This window comes from Puntigrus tetrazona, chromosome 24, assembly GCF_018831695.1.
Source record: "Puntigrus tetrazona isolate hp1 chromosome 24, ASM1883169v1, whole genome shotgun sequence".
In the NCBI taxonomy this organism is placed as follows: domain Eukaryota; kingdom Metazoa; phylum Chordata; class Actinopteri; order Cypriniformes; family Cyprinidae; genus Puntigrus; species Puntigrus tetrazona.
Genome location: NC_056722.1, coordinates 20,461,908 through 20,479,744, shown reverse-complemented (window position 1 = coordinate 20,479,744; position 17,837 = coordinate 20,461,908). Strand labels below are relative to the sequence as shown.

The 17,837-nt window shown below is 36.6% G+C and overlaps 1 protein-coding gene across 1 annotated transcript in view; it reads right to left on the bottom strand.

Annotated features, from left to right (window-relative positions):
• dip2ca (disco-interacting protein 2 homolog Ca) overlaps positions 1 to 17,837 on the bottom strand; it is a 93,310-nt gene that overhangs the window by 4,428 nt on the left and 71,045 nt on the right. The window contains 15 exon segments of the mRNA XM_043226721.1: positions 3,465 to 3,494; positions 5,072 to 5,242; positions 6,355 to 6,523; positions 7,997 to 8,127; positions 8,889 to 8,998; positions 9,380 to 9,491; positions 9,571 to 9,692; positions 10,047 to 10,170; positions 10,893 to 10,973; positions 13,703 to 13,803; positions 13,917 to 14,118; positions 14,573 to 14,687; positions 15,630 to 15,838; positions 16,599 to 16,735; positions 16,920 to 17,059. Coding sequence (XP_043082656.1) covers positions 3,465 to 3,494; positions 5,072 to 5,242; positions 6,355 to 6,523; positions 7,997 to 8,127; positions 8,889 to 8,998; positions 9,380 to 9,491; positions 9,571 to 9,692; positions 10,047 to 10,170; positions 10,893 to 10,973; positions 13,703 to 13,803; positions 13,917 to 14,118; positions 14,573 to 14,687; positions 15,630 to 15,838; positions 16,599 to 16,735; positions 16,920 to 17,059 — 1,954 coding nt within the window.

The following is a 17,837-nucleotide window of genomic DNA, read 5'->3' as shown; positions in this document are numbered from 1 at the left end:
CCGCAGCACTTCCAAACATCCGTGGTTCACTATGCATCTGGAACATTTGGCTGGTCTGACGGCAATGAGCCGATTTAATATTTAGTGTTATTTCAAATGTTAAAATGAGAACTGTTGAAAATGTTGCAAATGACAATTTACAACATTACCAAATATATTTGGAGACAAAGATCTTGTTAATTTTCAGTTTTTAAACAATAAGAATATGCAAATATTAATATGTAATGTGCTGGGGCTAAAGGCACAAAAATAGACATGAAAATAAATTTTTGACTTCTTCATTTGCTGACATGGCCAGATTTAAATGTTCAATGTTATTTAATAAGTTGGAGATGATCAATTTTATAATGAAACCATCATCTTTGAAACTGGTAATATAAAAAAGAATTTATTCTGTAAATTCATATTCAATTACTGTCATCTTCAAAAGCTTTCAGAATTTTTCATTAGTTTTTTTTTTTTTTTTTTTTTTTTAAATCAAATCATATTAAATCCAAAGTATTTCATAAAAAAAGAAAAGGTGAAAATATTTGTTTTTATAAGTCTTTATATCAAAACTGAGGGCTTTTCGTGTTGACTGTGGGTTGTTTATTTTTTTTCAACAAAACAAATGCATAAAATTTGTTCATGCATAAAATATGTTAGTCAATGTGCAATGTGAGATTTTATTTAATGTTTTGTTATTCTTTAAAACAAATTAGTATTATATTATTACATATATTATTACATATATTATTATAGTATTACATTATAATTATTCTAAAAACTGTAATATTATTTTGTCCCTAAAGTAAACAAAACCAGCTACATGCATGTCTTTTTCAGTCATAAACTGCTTTCAGATTGTCATAAAATTGCTTTGACGATATATCATACAGCTTGATGTACAGTGCCAGTCTCTCTTCCATTTGGATTTTCCTTGTCAGGTGAATGGTCCTGTAATCATTGTCGACACTTTGCAAGGTCAGCAGCAAACCAAACCAACTGTCTGAGCATGTTACAGCATTTGAACCGCGCATCGCTCCTTAGAGTTTGCTGCATTTGAGGACCATCGGCGTGAGTCATGTGAAACGGCCTTTATGAAACAATACAATGAGCAGAAATGAACAGACCGAATACAAACAACTGCTGCCTTTGAGTACAAGCTACAAACTAACACTCATCATTTTGATCAAATGAACGCAATTATTTTTCGTGACTGATCATTACTGCACTTGCAATGACTGTTCATTATGAGGCACTCAGACGCCCCATCTCCATCAGAATGAAAAAATGTCTGGAATAGAGTGCTGCGGTGATGATGGATTTTGGTAGGTCAACACAGACTTTCACCCTGGCTCCCTTGACAAAACCCCAATAGGATTGTTCGATTGGATTTTGGATTATTGCAGAAAATAAGATTTGCAACCAAAAAAATTCATCGTGATAATCTTCCCAAATGAACACAACTTATGAATTCTGAAAGCTACGTACATTAATAAAAGAAAAACCTGAATGTAGGCCATAGTAAACCTATGGGTGAGACTTCTGGTTCATTAGACGCTGTAGGTAAATAATGAGGAGGATAACATTGTGCTGTAAAAGTGTGTTCATAACTAAAATAACAAGTTAAAATAAGATCGTTCCGATTTTCAATATCAAGGCTTTGAACAGCTAAAAAGTAGCAGGACGAGGATGACACCGCAAGCTAGAATTTACAAGTGACCACGCCCATTTTACATCAAGATAAAGGTGGAGAAACAAACTACACAAAGGTCGCCTGACTTCCACATTATAACTATGAATCTTCTCTTCCAGTCTTTATTTAAACATTTTTCCTTGAATACTGAATTAGAATAGTTTGCAAGAGTGCAATTTCACCTATTTGATGAATCGCTTTCTGGGTGTGAAGGTAGGTTTAAAGGGAAAGTTCATCCAAAATATGAAAATTCTGTGATTAATTTCTCACACTAATGTCATTCCGATCTCACAAGACCTTTGTTCATTTTTGGAAGACAAATTAAGATATTTTTGATGAAATTTGAGAGCTTTCTAACCTTAGACAGCAATGCAACTGACACATTCAAGGCCCAGAAAGGTAGTGAGGAACAATCCATAATGTTATGAAGCTACAAGTATATTGTCTATGCACAAAGAAAATAAAAATAGAGATTTTATTCAGTGATTTTTTTTTTTCATGTCATTCTCCCCCACTTGTTTACGAGAGAACCATGACACACATGCGCGTGAATCTGCCTATAGACATCTATCTCTTTAAGCTCAACATCTGTTCAAATAAGTAATTCTTTCTATTGAAATCTTCAGACATGTTTATGAAGACTTATGAACAGGATGTGCTAAATAAAACCTTAATTTTTGTACTCTTTGCTCACTAAAGGTATTGTCATAGCTTTATAAAATTAAGGTTGAATGACCACTAATGTCGCATGGACTATTAATGTCTTTATTACCTTGCTGGGCCTTGAACGTGGTAGTTGCATTGCTGTCGTTGCAGAGTCAGAAAACTGTCAGATCTGATCAAAAACATCGTACTGTATGTTCCGACGACGAATGAAGGTCTTGGAATGACATGAGGGTGAGTAATTAATGACTATAATTCTGAGCATACTCACTTTAATGTTTAAGACAATCTTCATAGTCTCATTTAGCCACTCCTTCGCCTTTTTCAAGACAAGACAAAACTTTGTATTTTATGTCATAGAATAATATATGAAAATATGCAGGGTTTGTGCAAATTTCAGGCCTTAATCACTGACTTTGTGACGATGGAACCTGAAGTGATAAAAATGCTCATTTCTATTTTTTGCTCCACAAAAACAAGCCGTTCCGATAGCACTCTTTATATGTAGTTCACAAACAGAAACAGGCCAGCAGAGGTCTCCCTGTCTCTGAAGCACAACAGTCGGCTCTGTCGACAAGATACGGTCCTTAGAGACGCATTTCAGATCACTGACTCACACAGTGCTGGAGTCTGTGATATTTCATGTGTAGGCACTCGTGCTCTGAACAAAGCCCCTTGTGTTTGTGATGTCACGGCAAAACAATGTGGCGGACGAGGGAGGGGAGGCACGATTCCACCTAATGGGTGTGATTATAGAGCTCTACGCTACAGGAACACTACTAATGACTGCAGCTGCACGGTAACACGCAACTCTTAACCCCGGCCTAAGTCCAGGTGAGCCGCAATCTCACAACGGGGAGGGTTGGATCTGAGGTAAGATCAAACCGAGGGCGTCTTTCCTGTTCAAAACTGAGACCAGGAAAGCAGCTCATTAGGTCAGCCATTAGTCTGATAAATTAGTCACACTGATCGGGACGGATCCAGCCCATCACTTCCACTACATTAGCAAAAGCCACACACCGCAAAGATCAAGAGCCCAGCAGCTAAGGGGTAAAAGAGCTAAAGTCGGACCCCATTCCACACCCAGTGCCAGATCGAGCGGGGAGCGTTTGGACTTCCCTACCTGATCCGCAAGCTTCCCGAGCCTGTGGGGCTACAACAGCCAGTGAGCAGAGGAGAGATGGGAGTGAGGAAAGAGGAATATGGGGGAAAGATTTATGGATGTAACAAAAGAAGGAATAAATATGAAACACAAAAGGAGGAAATGAGAGCAATGTGGGACAAAAGAACAAAAAACAACATGCAGTGTGTCAAAATAATAAGAAGTGAAGATATTATTGATCGAGATAATTTTTACAGACCCAGACAGCCTTATCATCAATAACGGTAAATTGTAACCCTTTTACTTTTATATATATATATATATATATATATATATATATATATATGTTATTGCTGTCAAGCAATTAATCGCATCCAAAATAAGTTTTTGTTTACATTATGTATGTGTAATGTGTATATTTATTATGTGTATATACACATTTACATTTATATTCATATAGAATTTTTATTAATGCATACATGTGTTTGTATTTATATACATATACACAGCATGCACATTTTGGATGCAATTAACCATAATTAGTCATTTGACAGTACTTAATAATATATATATATATATATATATATATATATATATATATTTTATTATTTATTATTATTATTTTTCACCTTTAAATTTTAATAATAATTTCTAATTAATTTTCTTTTTTTAGCTGATGTCACCAAGACTATTATTATAACAGATTATATTATAATGAGATTATATATAGATTATATTTATATTAAATCAAAAAAAGATTTAAAAAAAAGACAGGAACATATTTTGGTTTTAGGATGACTTTGATCAAAGACCGATTCACTTCAAATGATGACTACTGTATTTTATAATTTTATAAATAATAATACTGTAAGATTTAATTAATTTTGACTGTAAATAAGATTCTCATTTTTGCCTGTGAGGTTGTTCAGAGTATTTTATAATTTAATGGTCATTAGACTCCTAGATGTAAAATAATTCGTATCTCTAGTATGTAACCATAGAAACATCTGTAGTATGACTGAGTGGAGTGGTGCTTTTTGCCTGGTAACAAAAATTCTTCATGAAAGCAGGTGGGTGGAAGTTATAACTGCTCTTATTCTGAAACAAACTCTCCCAGAGTTCACATCGAAGTGTTGTGTTGGAAGTTTTATTTCATAACTATGGCCGTCCGATTGTACCCCTGTACTGTATTTGGGGTCAGTAGCGTTACTTAATGTTTTTCTCACCCAGTGCTGCATTTATTTGATCAAAAATACTGTGAAAATAGCAATAATAAATGAGTATATTAATAATATACCAGTGTTATATCATCAACTGGCTTAGTAAGCAGCAGCTTTGGAAAACCCCATATCAGCTGACAAGTACTATTTTTGACATGTGTTCTACATATACGTTTACTTCAGCAGTGACCTGATTTTACCTCGACAACCTCAGGATATCCAGTAAAGCTGCACAACTCTCACTCGGAAAGGCAAACTAAAGGCACAGTGAAATCCTCTCGCAAAGTCTGAACACTAATCCCGGCTGCAGTTGGCTTGCTAAAACAACGCTGGGATTGGGATTACGGCCCAATCTCTGCCTCGTGTTTTCTGGTCAGCACTAGATTAACTGCTGACACACACACTAACCTGCAGGCAGATGGCCAGGTTCACTCTACATCCGAAGGAAGTGCTGACGGCTCGCGGGTGCAGGCCCAGGTCTTTGAAGAGCTTGGAGAAGGACTGGGTGAGGGCTATCCTGGGCCTCTCCTCCGCCACAACCACACACGTTCTTACACGGGACAGGTCAAGTCCACGGGACTTAGGGACGGGACAGAGAAAGACAGAGTCATCAGTATAACACTTAGTTCCATTAAAAAATTTAATAGCACTTTTAAAAGCATTAAACACGATCAATTATTAATATTATTATCATTATTAATTATTGATGATATATCATTACTACCAATATCATCATTATTATTATTACTAATTATTAATAATAATTCAGTAAAACATTAATTAAAGATTACATTTTATATATATTTAATATTAAAATATTTTGTTTTGAATGTAATAATTGTAATACAATATTCAAAGAGAAATAATGTAGCATAGGATTGTACACATCAGGACTGAACTAGATTGTGGGTGTTATGCTACTATAATATTATTATTAAATATTACTATTAACATACTATTTTCCCAGCCAGTGTTTCCAACATAGTTTTGATGATATCTGTATTATTTACATATTATTTACAAATGTGTAAATTCACATTGTAATGTAACTTCAAATATATTTCTATATTAATATATTTGAATTTAAAATGCAAAAATGTTCAATGATTCTTTCTTATCAGCTGATGTTGTCAAGGCTGTTATAATAAAACATTAAATCATTTAATGACAACATTTTGTGCGTATATATATATATATATATATATATATATATATATATATATATAGCAATGAAAGTAAACAGTGTCATATTTATTATAATTTTTTTCTTTAAGCTCCATTTTAAGAAGAGCTGAAAGAGCTGAAAAGTTCTCACAGTTCTCTCTCTTTACACCAAAAATTTCTAAATTTTCCTCCTCATTGATCGTTGTGAAGTTAATAAACTGTACTCGCCTCTAGATTGCAGTTAGTAACTATGGCAATCTCAATGACTAAATCAGAGTAAATAAAACAAGATTTTACAAGACAGGCTCGCCAGGAGGCACGGACGGCCTTTCCTTCACTAACTCAGAACAGACGTTAATTACACACAGTCACACCTCCTGAACACAGAACACACACACGCAAGACCACCAACAATCACCTTCTGTCACTGCCGCAAACACAACACGAAATCAAACCAAAAATGGCTTCAGAGCTTCCTCAGGAAAGAAAGCAAGCAAATGATTGACACTTCAGAGAGAATCTGGTACCTTGAGGGATTCTGTCTGCAGGCCCAACCCCTTGGTGCAGAGCTCCATGACAGAGTACGAGCAGAACGTGTCTCTGACCCGAAACTGACTGACAGCCAGCAGCCACAGAGCGGGGTTCACCTCCAGCTCGGACGGGGGAATCAAGATGGACTGATGCCCTGAATACACACTTCACCCGGTGGGAAGAGGCAGAAGAAAACACAACGTTACCAACCACACAACACAAGAGCGGAGGAACCTGCCCACCCTGACAAATAAGACACATTGGGAAAACAACACATCAGTCAAGCGAGACAGGAGCTGAGCACACACTTTACGCTAGAGGAGACACAGCACAGCATAAAAAACACACACTCGTGTGAGCGCAGCACAAAACCGAGATTTTTCAAGGAAGCAGTTCAATACTGCCTGCAGAGCGACTAAATGACAGGGAATATAAAATACTCCAATGATCAACTGTAACTGCATGACTGAATTGTTACATACTAGAAAAAATGAAAGAAATAGTGCATCTGTGGCCACTTTTTGAACTGTTGCTCAGTTTTAATTACTGTCATCATTACAGCAACTGACTCATAATTGAGTGAACTTTTAGTTTTGTGAAAGCACTATTCATTCTTCTGGGCAAAAATCAGTTTTATGAGAGGTGAAAATTGCATATAACTTTAGACAGCCAAGATTAGTGATTAAAAAATGATTAAGAAATTTTGCATGCTTAAAGTCTTGTTGGAAGATATTATATATGTAATAGAAAAAAAATGAATAACTGCAAACAAACTTTAATTATACTTTTTTTTTCTCATGCTCAACAAGGCTGTACTTATTTGATTAAAAAATGCTGTAATTTTGTGAAATACTATTGCAATATAAAAAACTGTTTCTATTTTAATATTTTATTATACTACTTTTTCTGTGATGCAATTTTTATCAGTCATTACTCCAGTCTTACATGTTACATCCTTCAGAAATCATTCTAATATGCAATTTTTTTATCAATATATCAAACATCTATGCTGCTTAATATTAATGAACCCTATGAATACTTTTTTCAGTATTCTTTGATAAATATAATGCTTAAAAGAACAGCATTTATCTAAAATAGAAATCTAGTAGAAATATACATACTATCACTTTTTATCCATTTAACATATCCTTGCTGAATAAAAGCATTAGTTAATTCAAAAAAAAGAAAAAAATGTACTCACTCCAACCTTTTAATGAAGGTGTATATTATAATACACGTTTTCTATCTTGAATAAATGCTGTCCTTTTTATTTATTTATTTTTAATTCTAAAAGATTTCTGAAAAGGAAATTATTTTACATTTAAATTATATTTATCATTTATTTTGTGCAATGGCTTGTCCCACAGACTTCCATTCTAACTGTAAACGCAATTCTTGCTTGTTTTTACAAACTGAGGGATGGATATAATTTTCTTAGGCAACGGAGTTAAACTTGTATTGAACCCTAAACATTCCTTTGAAAAAGACAAATCAACAAAACTGCACACGATGCGAATGAGTTCAAAAAGAAGCTTTGTTCCCTGCTGATCTTGCACATGTTTTTCCATGTTTGTGGTGAGCGGGCCTTTAACCCGCTCTATTATGATGATTGTGATTGCGTCAAGCAGCGTCTCTCACCTGCAGAGGCACCAGAGGACAAAGCCGAGGCCACAGTACGGATCCAGGCAGATGGCCACCTCACGAGAGGGATACAACTCACACTGGAGCTTTATAGAGCGGCAAAAGGCACTGGTGGCTGTGTGGGACATCTGAGAAGACACATTAAAAATATCAGAAATATAGAATTAATACAGTTATTCAAAACTACACTGAAATGCTTTTCAGCCAACATTTCTATTAAATTCAAGAAGTAAAAAGTATAAAAAGTCTCGCTTTCAGAAAAAAGTCCAAATTAAGAATAAATGAGCTTGAAACATGCAAAATGATCTGCCAATGTTTTAATTAAAGTTTACTTAAATTGATTAATGTGTTCTGTTTTAATATGATTATTTTGCTCACCCCATTGGCCTTGTTCTAAGCAAAAACTTTAATTTGAAGTTTAATTTTAAGATAGAAAAGCATTTATGCAATGTAAAACCATAATATGTAACAACGAGGCTTTATTTTATTCATAATGGGACAACCATGAGTTATTTTGTGGGCGGCCATGTGGAAATGCTAGCTTAAATGTACGTGTATGGGGTTGAAGAGGACTTTTGAGGGACTGAACAGATCAGTTCTTAGTCAAAAGAACAGAAGGACTCCACAATGCTGGGTGGTCTCTGCAAACACTCATGGCTCCTATGACATAATAGCGGCTGCCTGTTCAAAACCTGGTTTTCATCTCTAAACAATAAAGAAGAAAAGTTTCTCTGTGCATATGACACCTGATCCCGCCAGCGGCTAACTGAGAAGGTTTAATGTCTGTGAGATGGGTTTTCAAACGTTTTCTTCCTGGTTTTTTTTTGTGTTGGGGAAATAAAGAGCTGGGGTTTCTTATTACTCACAACAGGGCATCATTAATACTCACCTTTACTCCTGCAAGCATCCCGGTAGTGGAGACGCTGAAGTCCAAGTAAGCCAGCGTGTCTGGATTGGAGGGTTTGTAGAGCTGAGGGGGCTTCTTCTTTGGCAGATCATCTGAAAAACATGTTAGATAATAAATAAATGTTCATTTAGACAGTAAAAGGTTACTCCAGCCCAAAATGAAAATTTAGCTTTAATCACTTACCCCCATGTCATTTCAAACCCGTAAAAGCTTAGTGAGTCTTCAAAACATGGACTATTTTGACGATGTCTTTTATACTTTTCTGGACCCTGACAGTGTTATTTATTAGGCAGTCAACAGGACAGTCAAAAGCCTCACGGTTTTCATCCAAAATATCTTAAATTGCGTTCCAAGGAAGAACAAAGCTTTTACAGATTTGGAATAACACGGGGGTAAGTGATCAATGGCAACATTTTCACTTTAGAGTTGGAGTAACCCTTTAAGAAGCCATCTGACCTTCGACCCGTGCTCACCTGTGTCCAGAACAGGAGGCCACGTCCTGACATCCACTGCGGCAGACGCCTCCTTTGACTTCAGGAGCTTGCAAATGACCTGTGTGGTCATCACACAGGCCGATCGGCTCACCTGAACATAAATCTGTGCATTAGCAGCCATTTTTTAACATATCAAACTATAAAAGAAAGGATTTCATGTCAACACCCACTTCCACAATCATTTTCACAGTGGGCAGGGTGGTGGCGATGTTCTGTGGGTGTGGGGGTCGCACTGTAATTGGTACACAGCCGGCGTAGAGGCATCCGTAAAAGGCAGCGATCAAATCAATACCTGTAAATTAAAAATGCGCATATGAGTAGATTTTAACTTTTTTAATTATCCACTAATTTAACTGGCTCACTGAGGTATCAAGTATAGAAAACTAGAGAACAATACTATGGAAGTCAATGGCTACCGTCAACTGCTCGGTTACCGATATTCTTAAAACTTCTTTTGTGTTCAACAGAAGAAAGACACTCAAACTAGGCTGGAACAGTCATTTCTGTCCATTATATCCAAGTCAAACGTCTGGTGTCTTAGACATATTTAGTGCACTAAACTGTTTAACCGTTCACCTGATGCCACATACTTTGAGGTCATAATATGATAGAGTGGGACTGATTTAGAGTTGTAGAAGTGTCGTACCAGGTGGGTAAACCAGCGCAACATGATCACCGTCCTGCAGGTGGCCTCGCTCCATCAACATGGCTGCTATCTTCTCCGCCCGCTTATGCAACTGAAGACACGTCAGAGAGCTCAGGACTGCTCCCTACGTTCACACACACACACACACACACACACACACACACACACAAACATGTCAGTTCCTTCACAGTTCTCAGTTCAGGATGAGTTATCACAACTTTTCTATGGAGGGCATGTGGTGTTCAAAATAGCCTAGGATGATGAATGGCCGCGTATTTAGTATATTAAAAAACGTATCCCTCGAAAAACCAGGGCAACATCATTTATGAAACCAATTCCTGCTCCCTAGAGGGGGGAAACGGTACAGAAATGAAAAAAGAAATTTCTTTGTAGGACCACACTTAAAAAGAAGTGTAACGGCTTAGATGAGACCAATTTAACCCAATATACTTGTCATTAATATTCTTTAATATTCTTTTCTTCAACACAGGAATAAATTAAACTTATTACAAAAAAGTAGTTATTGTAAATTGTAATAGGATTTTACAATATTACTGTTTTAACTAGATTTTTTTTATCAAATAAATGCAGATTTGGTGAGCAGACTTCATTAAAAAGTAATTAAAACTTTCTGACCCCAACCGTTTGTAATTTTAAACTGTAATAATATTTCACAATATTACTGTTTACATTTTTTTTCATTAAATAAATGCATATTACAAAAAAAGATCTTTATATATCTCTATATATGATCTCTCTCTCTCTATATATATATATATATGCACACACACTTTTTATTAATTTTTTTATTAATTTAAAAGAAAATATAGAAAATACACATCATACCCTTGAGCTGAGGAGGGTGAAGAGCACATGATCTGGGGTGGTCTGGGCTCTCCACTGCAACACCTCAGACAGGAAGAGGAACTATGGATGGAAAAAGGAAGTCTGAAATTATTATTCCAAAATCCTATATATTCTAAGTATTTATATAAGGAGATTATATAATATTCCCAAAATACCATATCATTATTCATAAGTTGAATCAGGAAATGTTAATATGCAGTTTGTGTTAAACAAGCCTGATTCAATCTATTATTCTGCCAAATGCAATATTGTAAATGCAATATTTAAAGAGTAACTGTTTTTTGCAATTAGCAAGACCTGTTAAAGTCATTAGCAAGCGGCGCATGGTGTTATCTGAAGGTTGGAAGTGAATGCAGTCATGTGTTACCTCATCTCCCAGAGTTATTCTCACATCGGATCGCATTCCTCCTCTTAGAAGAATGAAATAAAGCTATTTCCATTCACTCAACGGGCCCGATTTTCATAGGCATGAATGGATGGAGGCAACGGAAAAAAAAACACCAACACAAACTTGGGGGACTATAAATGAAAAACCGTGTTTCTTTAAGCGGCTCAGATGGCGATGTTAACATTTGTCGGTGTCAGACAGCGCATACCCATGCAGGGCTGGAAGGGTGTGAAGGAATGAGCGAAAGAGTGAGGATGAGGAAGGCATGCAAGAGGCAGAAGCCAACAACTGTTGCAGCGCTGAATGTGTGTGTGTGTGTATGTGTGCATTTTTGGGTTTGTGCACATGTTTGTTCGAATGTGTGTGAGCATATGTGGTTTGTGTGTGCGGCCGACAGCTGTGTGTGTGTGTGTGTGTTAAGGTTACGGTGTGGTGCACAGCAGACATGCTGACGGAGTAATGGCTGCCATCTTTCAGCCTGAGAGGGCAGCGTAATGGATTGTATTTGCGTTGAGGTGGTTGACTGACAGCACAGCGAAACCAAAGACATCAAGTCAACACTAACAGCACACACACACACACAAAAAACAACAACCAAACCGTCCCAAACAGAGCCCAGCGTGGAATAATTACTCTAATGGAGTACTTTACATTTTCGGCAAAATCCTAACTTTTAAGTGGCAAAAAGGGAGCGTTTTAGAAGCAGGTTGGGTGACATAATGCTTTAACAGTTTCCCAGAATGCTCTCTGTAGGGGTCGGGTATGAAACGACCCTGGCTCAGAGCAAGAGGTCTGACAAGCTGTCAGGGGTCAGTTTCTCTACCACAAATCTAGTTTAGGGACAATTACTGCGTGCCATACAATGGATCCAAAATGAACATTCGGTGAGTGCCAGATGTGTGTAATAAGTTGGCCTGTAACTTTATAAGGGACTGCAACATGTTTAAGTCGAATTGTGAGATTGATTATCTGAGTCTCGCTGAGGTAAGTGACACGAGAGACTCAAATCCACACCGGCTACTAAAGAAAAACATCTGTTGTGACTCAACCGTCGTCAAGTAACTTGGAAAATGTACTATCAGAGGTTTAATTAAGAGGCCTAAAATTATCCACGTGGCAATACGAGTGGAACATTCCTAACATTAAAGGACCAAAATCAAAACACAGGGAGGAGAATCGCAATCTGTCTACGTGTTTTTATGACAGCTGCAGGAGAATGAATCATCTCGTATTTTATGCTGAGAAAATGGCTCGAGGGGACTATTTTTAAAAAATAAGCAAGAAAAAAGAAAAATTTACTGCTTCATTTTTAAAAGCATTTAAAAGAAATAAAACCTATATGCATGTCCAGTGTGAGTGTGTGCGTATAAGTACATATATATATATATATTAGTTCTGTCAAACAATTTATCAGGATTAATTGCGTCCAAAATACAAGTTTTTGTTTACATAATCTATGTGTGTACTGTTTATATTTATATAAAAGCATATATTATATAGTATATATTTTGAAAATATTGAATTAATTATATTTTATATATTTATATTATAAATATATTTATTATATAAACATAACCCATTTCTCTTAAATATACACTTGCTTCTGTTTGTATTTACATATATATATATATACACATAATACATTTTACATTTCATTTGACAGCACTAATATATATATACACACACATATTTTTATGATTAAAGAAATATGTATCTATTACTTTTTATTAGTGCTATCAAACAAGTAATCAAATCCAAAATAAAAGTTCTTGTTTAGATGATATATGTATGTGTACTGTGTATATTTATTATGTATATATAAACACACACACATTATATATCTACATACATATACATGTACAAAAAAATAAAATAATAATATAAAATATATATATATATATATATATATATATATATATATATATATATATATATATATATATACATACACACACATACATATATGCACACAGAATCATATAGTAATAGTGTATTGTTTGTCATTTTATTATTTTTTTATTGTATATTTTATTATCATTATTATTAAATGTTACAAATTAATATTTTAAATATCACTTCAAATAAAATAACGATAAAAATAGCAAAATACTAGATTTACATATTCTCATTCACTGGCATTTTTCCTCAGTTTTGGACCCGTGTGCTACATCTCCTCTGAGAGCAATTATAAAACACCCTAAAGCAGCTTATATCTCTTAGTACCAGTTATTTAAACGTGCCGAAACACTGGCTTTCAACACAAATGTGTGCTTATTATTGTGACTATTCTTGGCTGGATGGGACTCCGTTTGCTGGAGGTGAGAAATGAATGAGAGGGAAGGGAGAATGAACGATGGATGAAAATCGAGGCCCCATGATACCACACACACACCTTTCTTGCCTGATCATTGTCTTCGATCTGGCCCAGATCTCTGCCGCTGGCCTGAGCAATCCTCTTCCCCGAGACCAGGTTTCCCACCATCACAGAGGCGGGTCCAATCTCTGCAGGAGCGAGAAGAGGAAGATCATCACAAACAAACAACAGACGACGCACACAGCTTTTCTGACAGTTCTAATTTCGTACGACATGCGAGGTGACCTTGCCGCAGACAGACCTGGCTGTTTCTGTCTGGGTTTGGGCAGGTTGGTGACGCAGGTGTGAGGGCACATTAGGACGTTACAGGGATGCAGGGAGCCTTCCAAAAACAGCTGCTTGGTCTCCGACAGGTGGATCCCTCCCAGAGGAGTTTTGGGAAGGGTGTTAGCGGGCACCAATGCCAAGCAAAACACCCCGACGTTGTGGATGCTGTCTATCGCCTGCAGGAAGAGACGTATTGGATTGTCAGGTGAGGTTTAAAAATAGAGTTCGCAAAGGAGCTGAGAAGAGGCTGCCAGCTGAGATCTGATGCAACCGCTGACCTTTACCGATGCCTCAGGGAGAACCAAATTACCAAACGGGAATTCAGGAAGTGGAAGGAAAAAATACCATATTTGCAAGATTAATGACATGCAACAAAAGAGCGGAATGGAACCGTCTGGGTGTGCGGAAACGAAGGCCAGCTTGCGTGCCTGAGTGCGTCTTGTTATTCTTACATGCCGGTAAAGTGCTGACAGAAGATACACAGGTCAGCAGTAGCGAGATCTCTAATTCAGTTTGGATGGTGACTGGGGTTGTGCAGCGATTGAGGCGACTCCTGTCAGACTGGACGGGTATAGAGAGTCGCCGCTGGCCGGATCGATCGGGAAGGGAGGGTGGAAAAAGGACAAATACCTGCAGCACACGACTCATCCACTGGAAGCTGTCCTCTTCTGTGGAGTCCGGCCGCTGCTCGGCTACGACCACAATTCTCTCGTCATGCAGAACCGTCACAGAAAATACAGCTATCCTGAAGATAGAGATACAGAAAAGAGAATCAGAGCCCGAAAATTCATCAATTCTAATTATACACTGCCCATGTTAGTGAATATACGGATTATTATTATTATTATTATTAATGTAATTGATCATTAAATTAACAATAATAATTATAGCAATTAAATAATTGTTTATATAAACTTATTATATTTCATATTTATACACACACAAACAATTATTCTAACATTGTAATGCTAAATTAAAATTAATAATTAATTAATTCATTATTATAATTACATTTATTATATATATTTAACTAATATTTGTTTTTGTGGATTCGTTCAAATAAACAAAGTACAGTGTGCTATAGTGTGGTATTTTAGTATCTGATTGATTATTATAGTTGTATATTAGAATATTTATTTTTTAATTTCTATTGTGCTTTTGTCTTTATTTTCTATTTTCTTTCTTTTTTTATGTCTGTATAATATTTTTATTAGTTTTAGTTTTTTATTTAGTTAGTTTTAGCTATTTTAGTACTTTTGTTCAAACCCAACGAAAGACAAAAATGTTTCTGAAATAAAATAAGCTTACGCTTTTTTGAATATTATTTCTATAATTCTTTATTATTATAAAGTAATGAAAGTCCTTTTATAGTTTTAGTAATCGATGAAAACCCTGCAGAGCTACATTAGATTATTACTGTAACACTGGTTGAGCGCACTGCGTAAAGGTCTAAGAAAACCGATAAACAAAACCCGAGGTAATTTCACAGAGGCAACTAAAACAGAACAAATCCACAACAACACACAGGGTACACGCTCTCTCTCCTGCCGCCTCAGCAGGTGTTGAATCCATTTAATTTGCACTCTGCATGTCCACAGCAAACAAGCTCATGTGCTATATATATCGCCAGTTCTTTGATGACAAAAAAAAAAAGAATACGCTTTCTTTGTTTTTGTTGTGTTCTCACCTGCCCCTGTACACAAACTTCATAGGCTCCACCGCCAGCGCTGTTGCGACGATATCATCAGCGTTGTGTCTCCGTCCGCTCACCACCATCAGCCCATCCATCTTTCCAGAGACAAACACCAGCCCACCCGGGCCTATGAAGCCCAGCAGCCCTGTCCGAGTGAACGGGTACTCGCTTATAGGAGCCCCAGAACTGGTCATGGGGAAAACCTGACAGCAAAACAGAAGCCAAAGTTTAAGATAAAACTTTACATTTGAAAATTAAATACTGTATAAATACGCAGAAAATTCCCTCTAGAACCTTTGCTATAAAGTGACTTCTCATCCACTGAACATTATGGTGAAATGTTCATTGATTGGTTGAAAATTTAAACTTAAATGTAGATTTAGACGAGTCATAACTGCAACTTTATTTCTCATAATTCCAATATTCTCTTTTTATCTTACAATTGTGAAAACATATCTGAAAACTCCGCAACAACTTTAACTTAATCTCACAACTGCAACTTTATTTTACATAATTGTGATATTTTATCACAAAATTGCAAATTAGTATCTCACCCAACTACAATGTAATATACTGCTACTTTCTCATAATTTGAACTATTTTTCTCATAAGAGCAACTTTTTGTCTCACAATTGCGACTAATTCATCTCAAAAATTCAACTTGATATCTCGTAACACTAATTTAATATCTCATAGCATGACATTTTTTTGAAACTTAATCTCACTATCACCTGTTTTATTTAACTTTAGGTGAAAACAGGCATCAGATTATTACGATACTCTATGTCATCTGCCCATGAGAAAATGCCCTATTCATTATTTCAGAGCAATTTAACAAACAAGCCAAGGAAAAGGCTTTGATCGGAGCACTTTAGCATCTGTTCGAGCAGAGGTCTGGGGATTCTGGGTAGGAGAATCCGCCTAACTGCAGCCAAATCGATCTCGCTCTGATAGGACACAAACCTCAAAGGTGTTTTTTGTCATGCCCGAGAGCCCATAATATGACATTCCCGTGGCGATGGAACACACACACAGCTCTCCGATCTCATCTGTTCGGCACAGCTGAGGAACTCCCTCTGGTTTGACCACACACATCAGAGCTGCACATACACAACATCAATAAACACATTACGCACTTTATGAAGCAGTAAATACAGCACGCAGAGAGAAGCGTACATTACACAATGCTCTCCTTTGATGGCATTAACACTAAACGTACAGCGATATATACAAAGCCACATTTTAAACTTTCCCAGAATCATGCGTGCATGTACGTATGTGTACCTCCTGGCATCACAGTGCCCACATCCTGTACAGTGAGTACGGAGAGACGCTCTTCTGAGTCCACTCGGATGACACCGTAGCTCAGACCCTGCATAGACAGCACTCCTCGACCCGGCGGCTGGTTGCTGTCATCCGTAGGCCTAAATACCAAAATAGTTTTAATGCAACATCTGACAGATAAGACCAGGCACCGCCCACACATTCTGTAACATACACTAATGTCCGCACATTAGCTCTAATGCAATGTAAACCGTAAGAAGAAGCTGATTGGTTCAACCAGATCTGATGGACAACACTAAGCCCCACCCACACATAATGTCCTCTAAAAGACACCCGTATGAGGTAACAGAGATTCTGGCAAGGTACAGCAGGCTTCATTTGAGCGAAATACATAAAACAGGGTGTGTCGATGAAGTATGCTGGAAATAATAGCTCGGTTCCAAAACTAGTGTGCTGCCTCGCTGTCTGCGCACTTCACAAGGAACTGCCTTTTAAGGAACATTACGAGAAACCGATGAAGAAATCACAATTGGTTCCAGCAGCGTTTGATTGACCATTTTATTTATTATATTTAGAATCATATCGGGTAATTGCATGTTTTTATATAAAAATTAAGCATCTTAGAATGTGGCATAATGTTTTTTTTTCTAACAGTCATGATGATGTGTGTGTATATACTGTTTGATGCTTTAAAATGCTGTCTAGATAGGCAGCTCATACGTTTTCGAACAGAGCAAAAATGCCAAAATGTTGGACCATCTAGAGCTGAAATGAGAATGAGATATAACGAGGAAGGAAATTATTACCAGAGCGAGAAATATTCTGTTAACCACATGGGCCAAAGCAAATGTGTGCGAAGGGTGAAAAATGAGGTTACGATTAGTTTGCTCTGTAAATCCACAAATGACGGTGACGTAA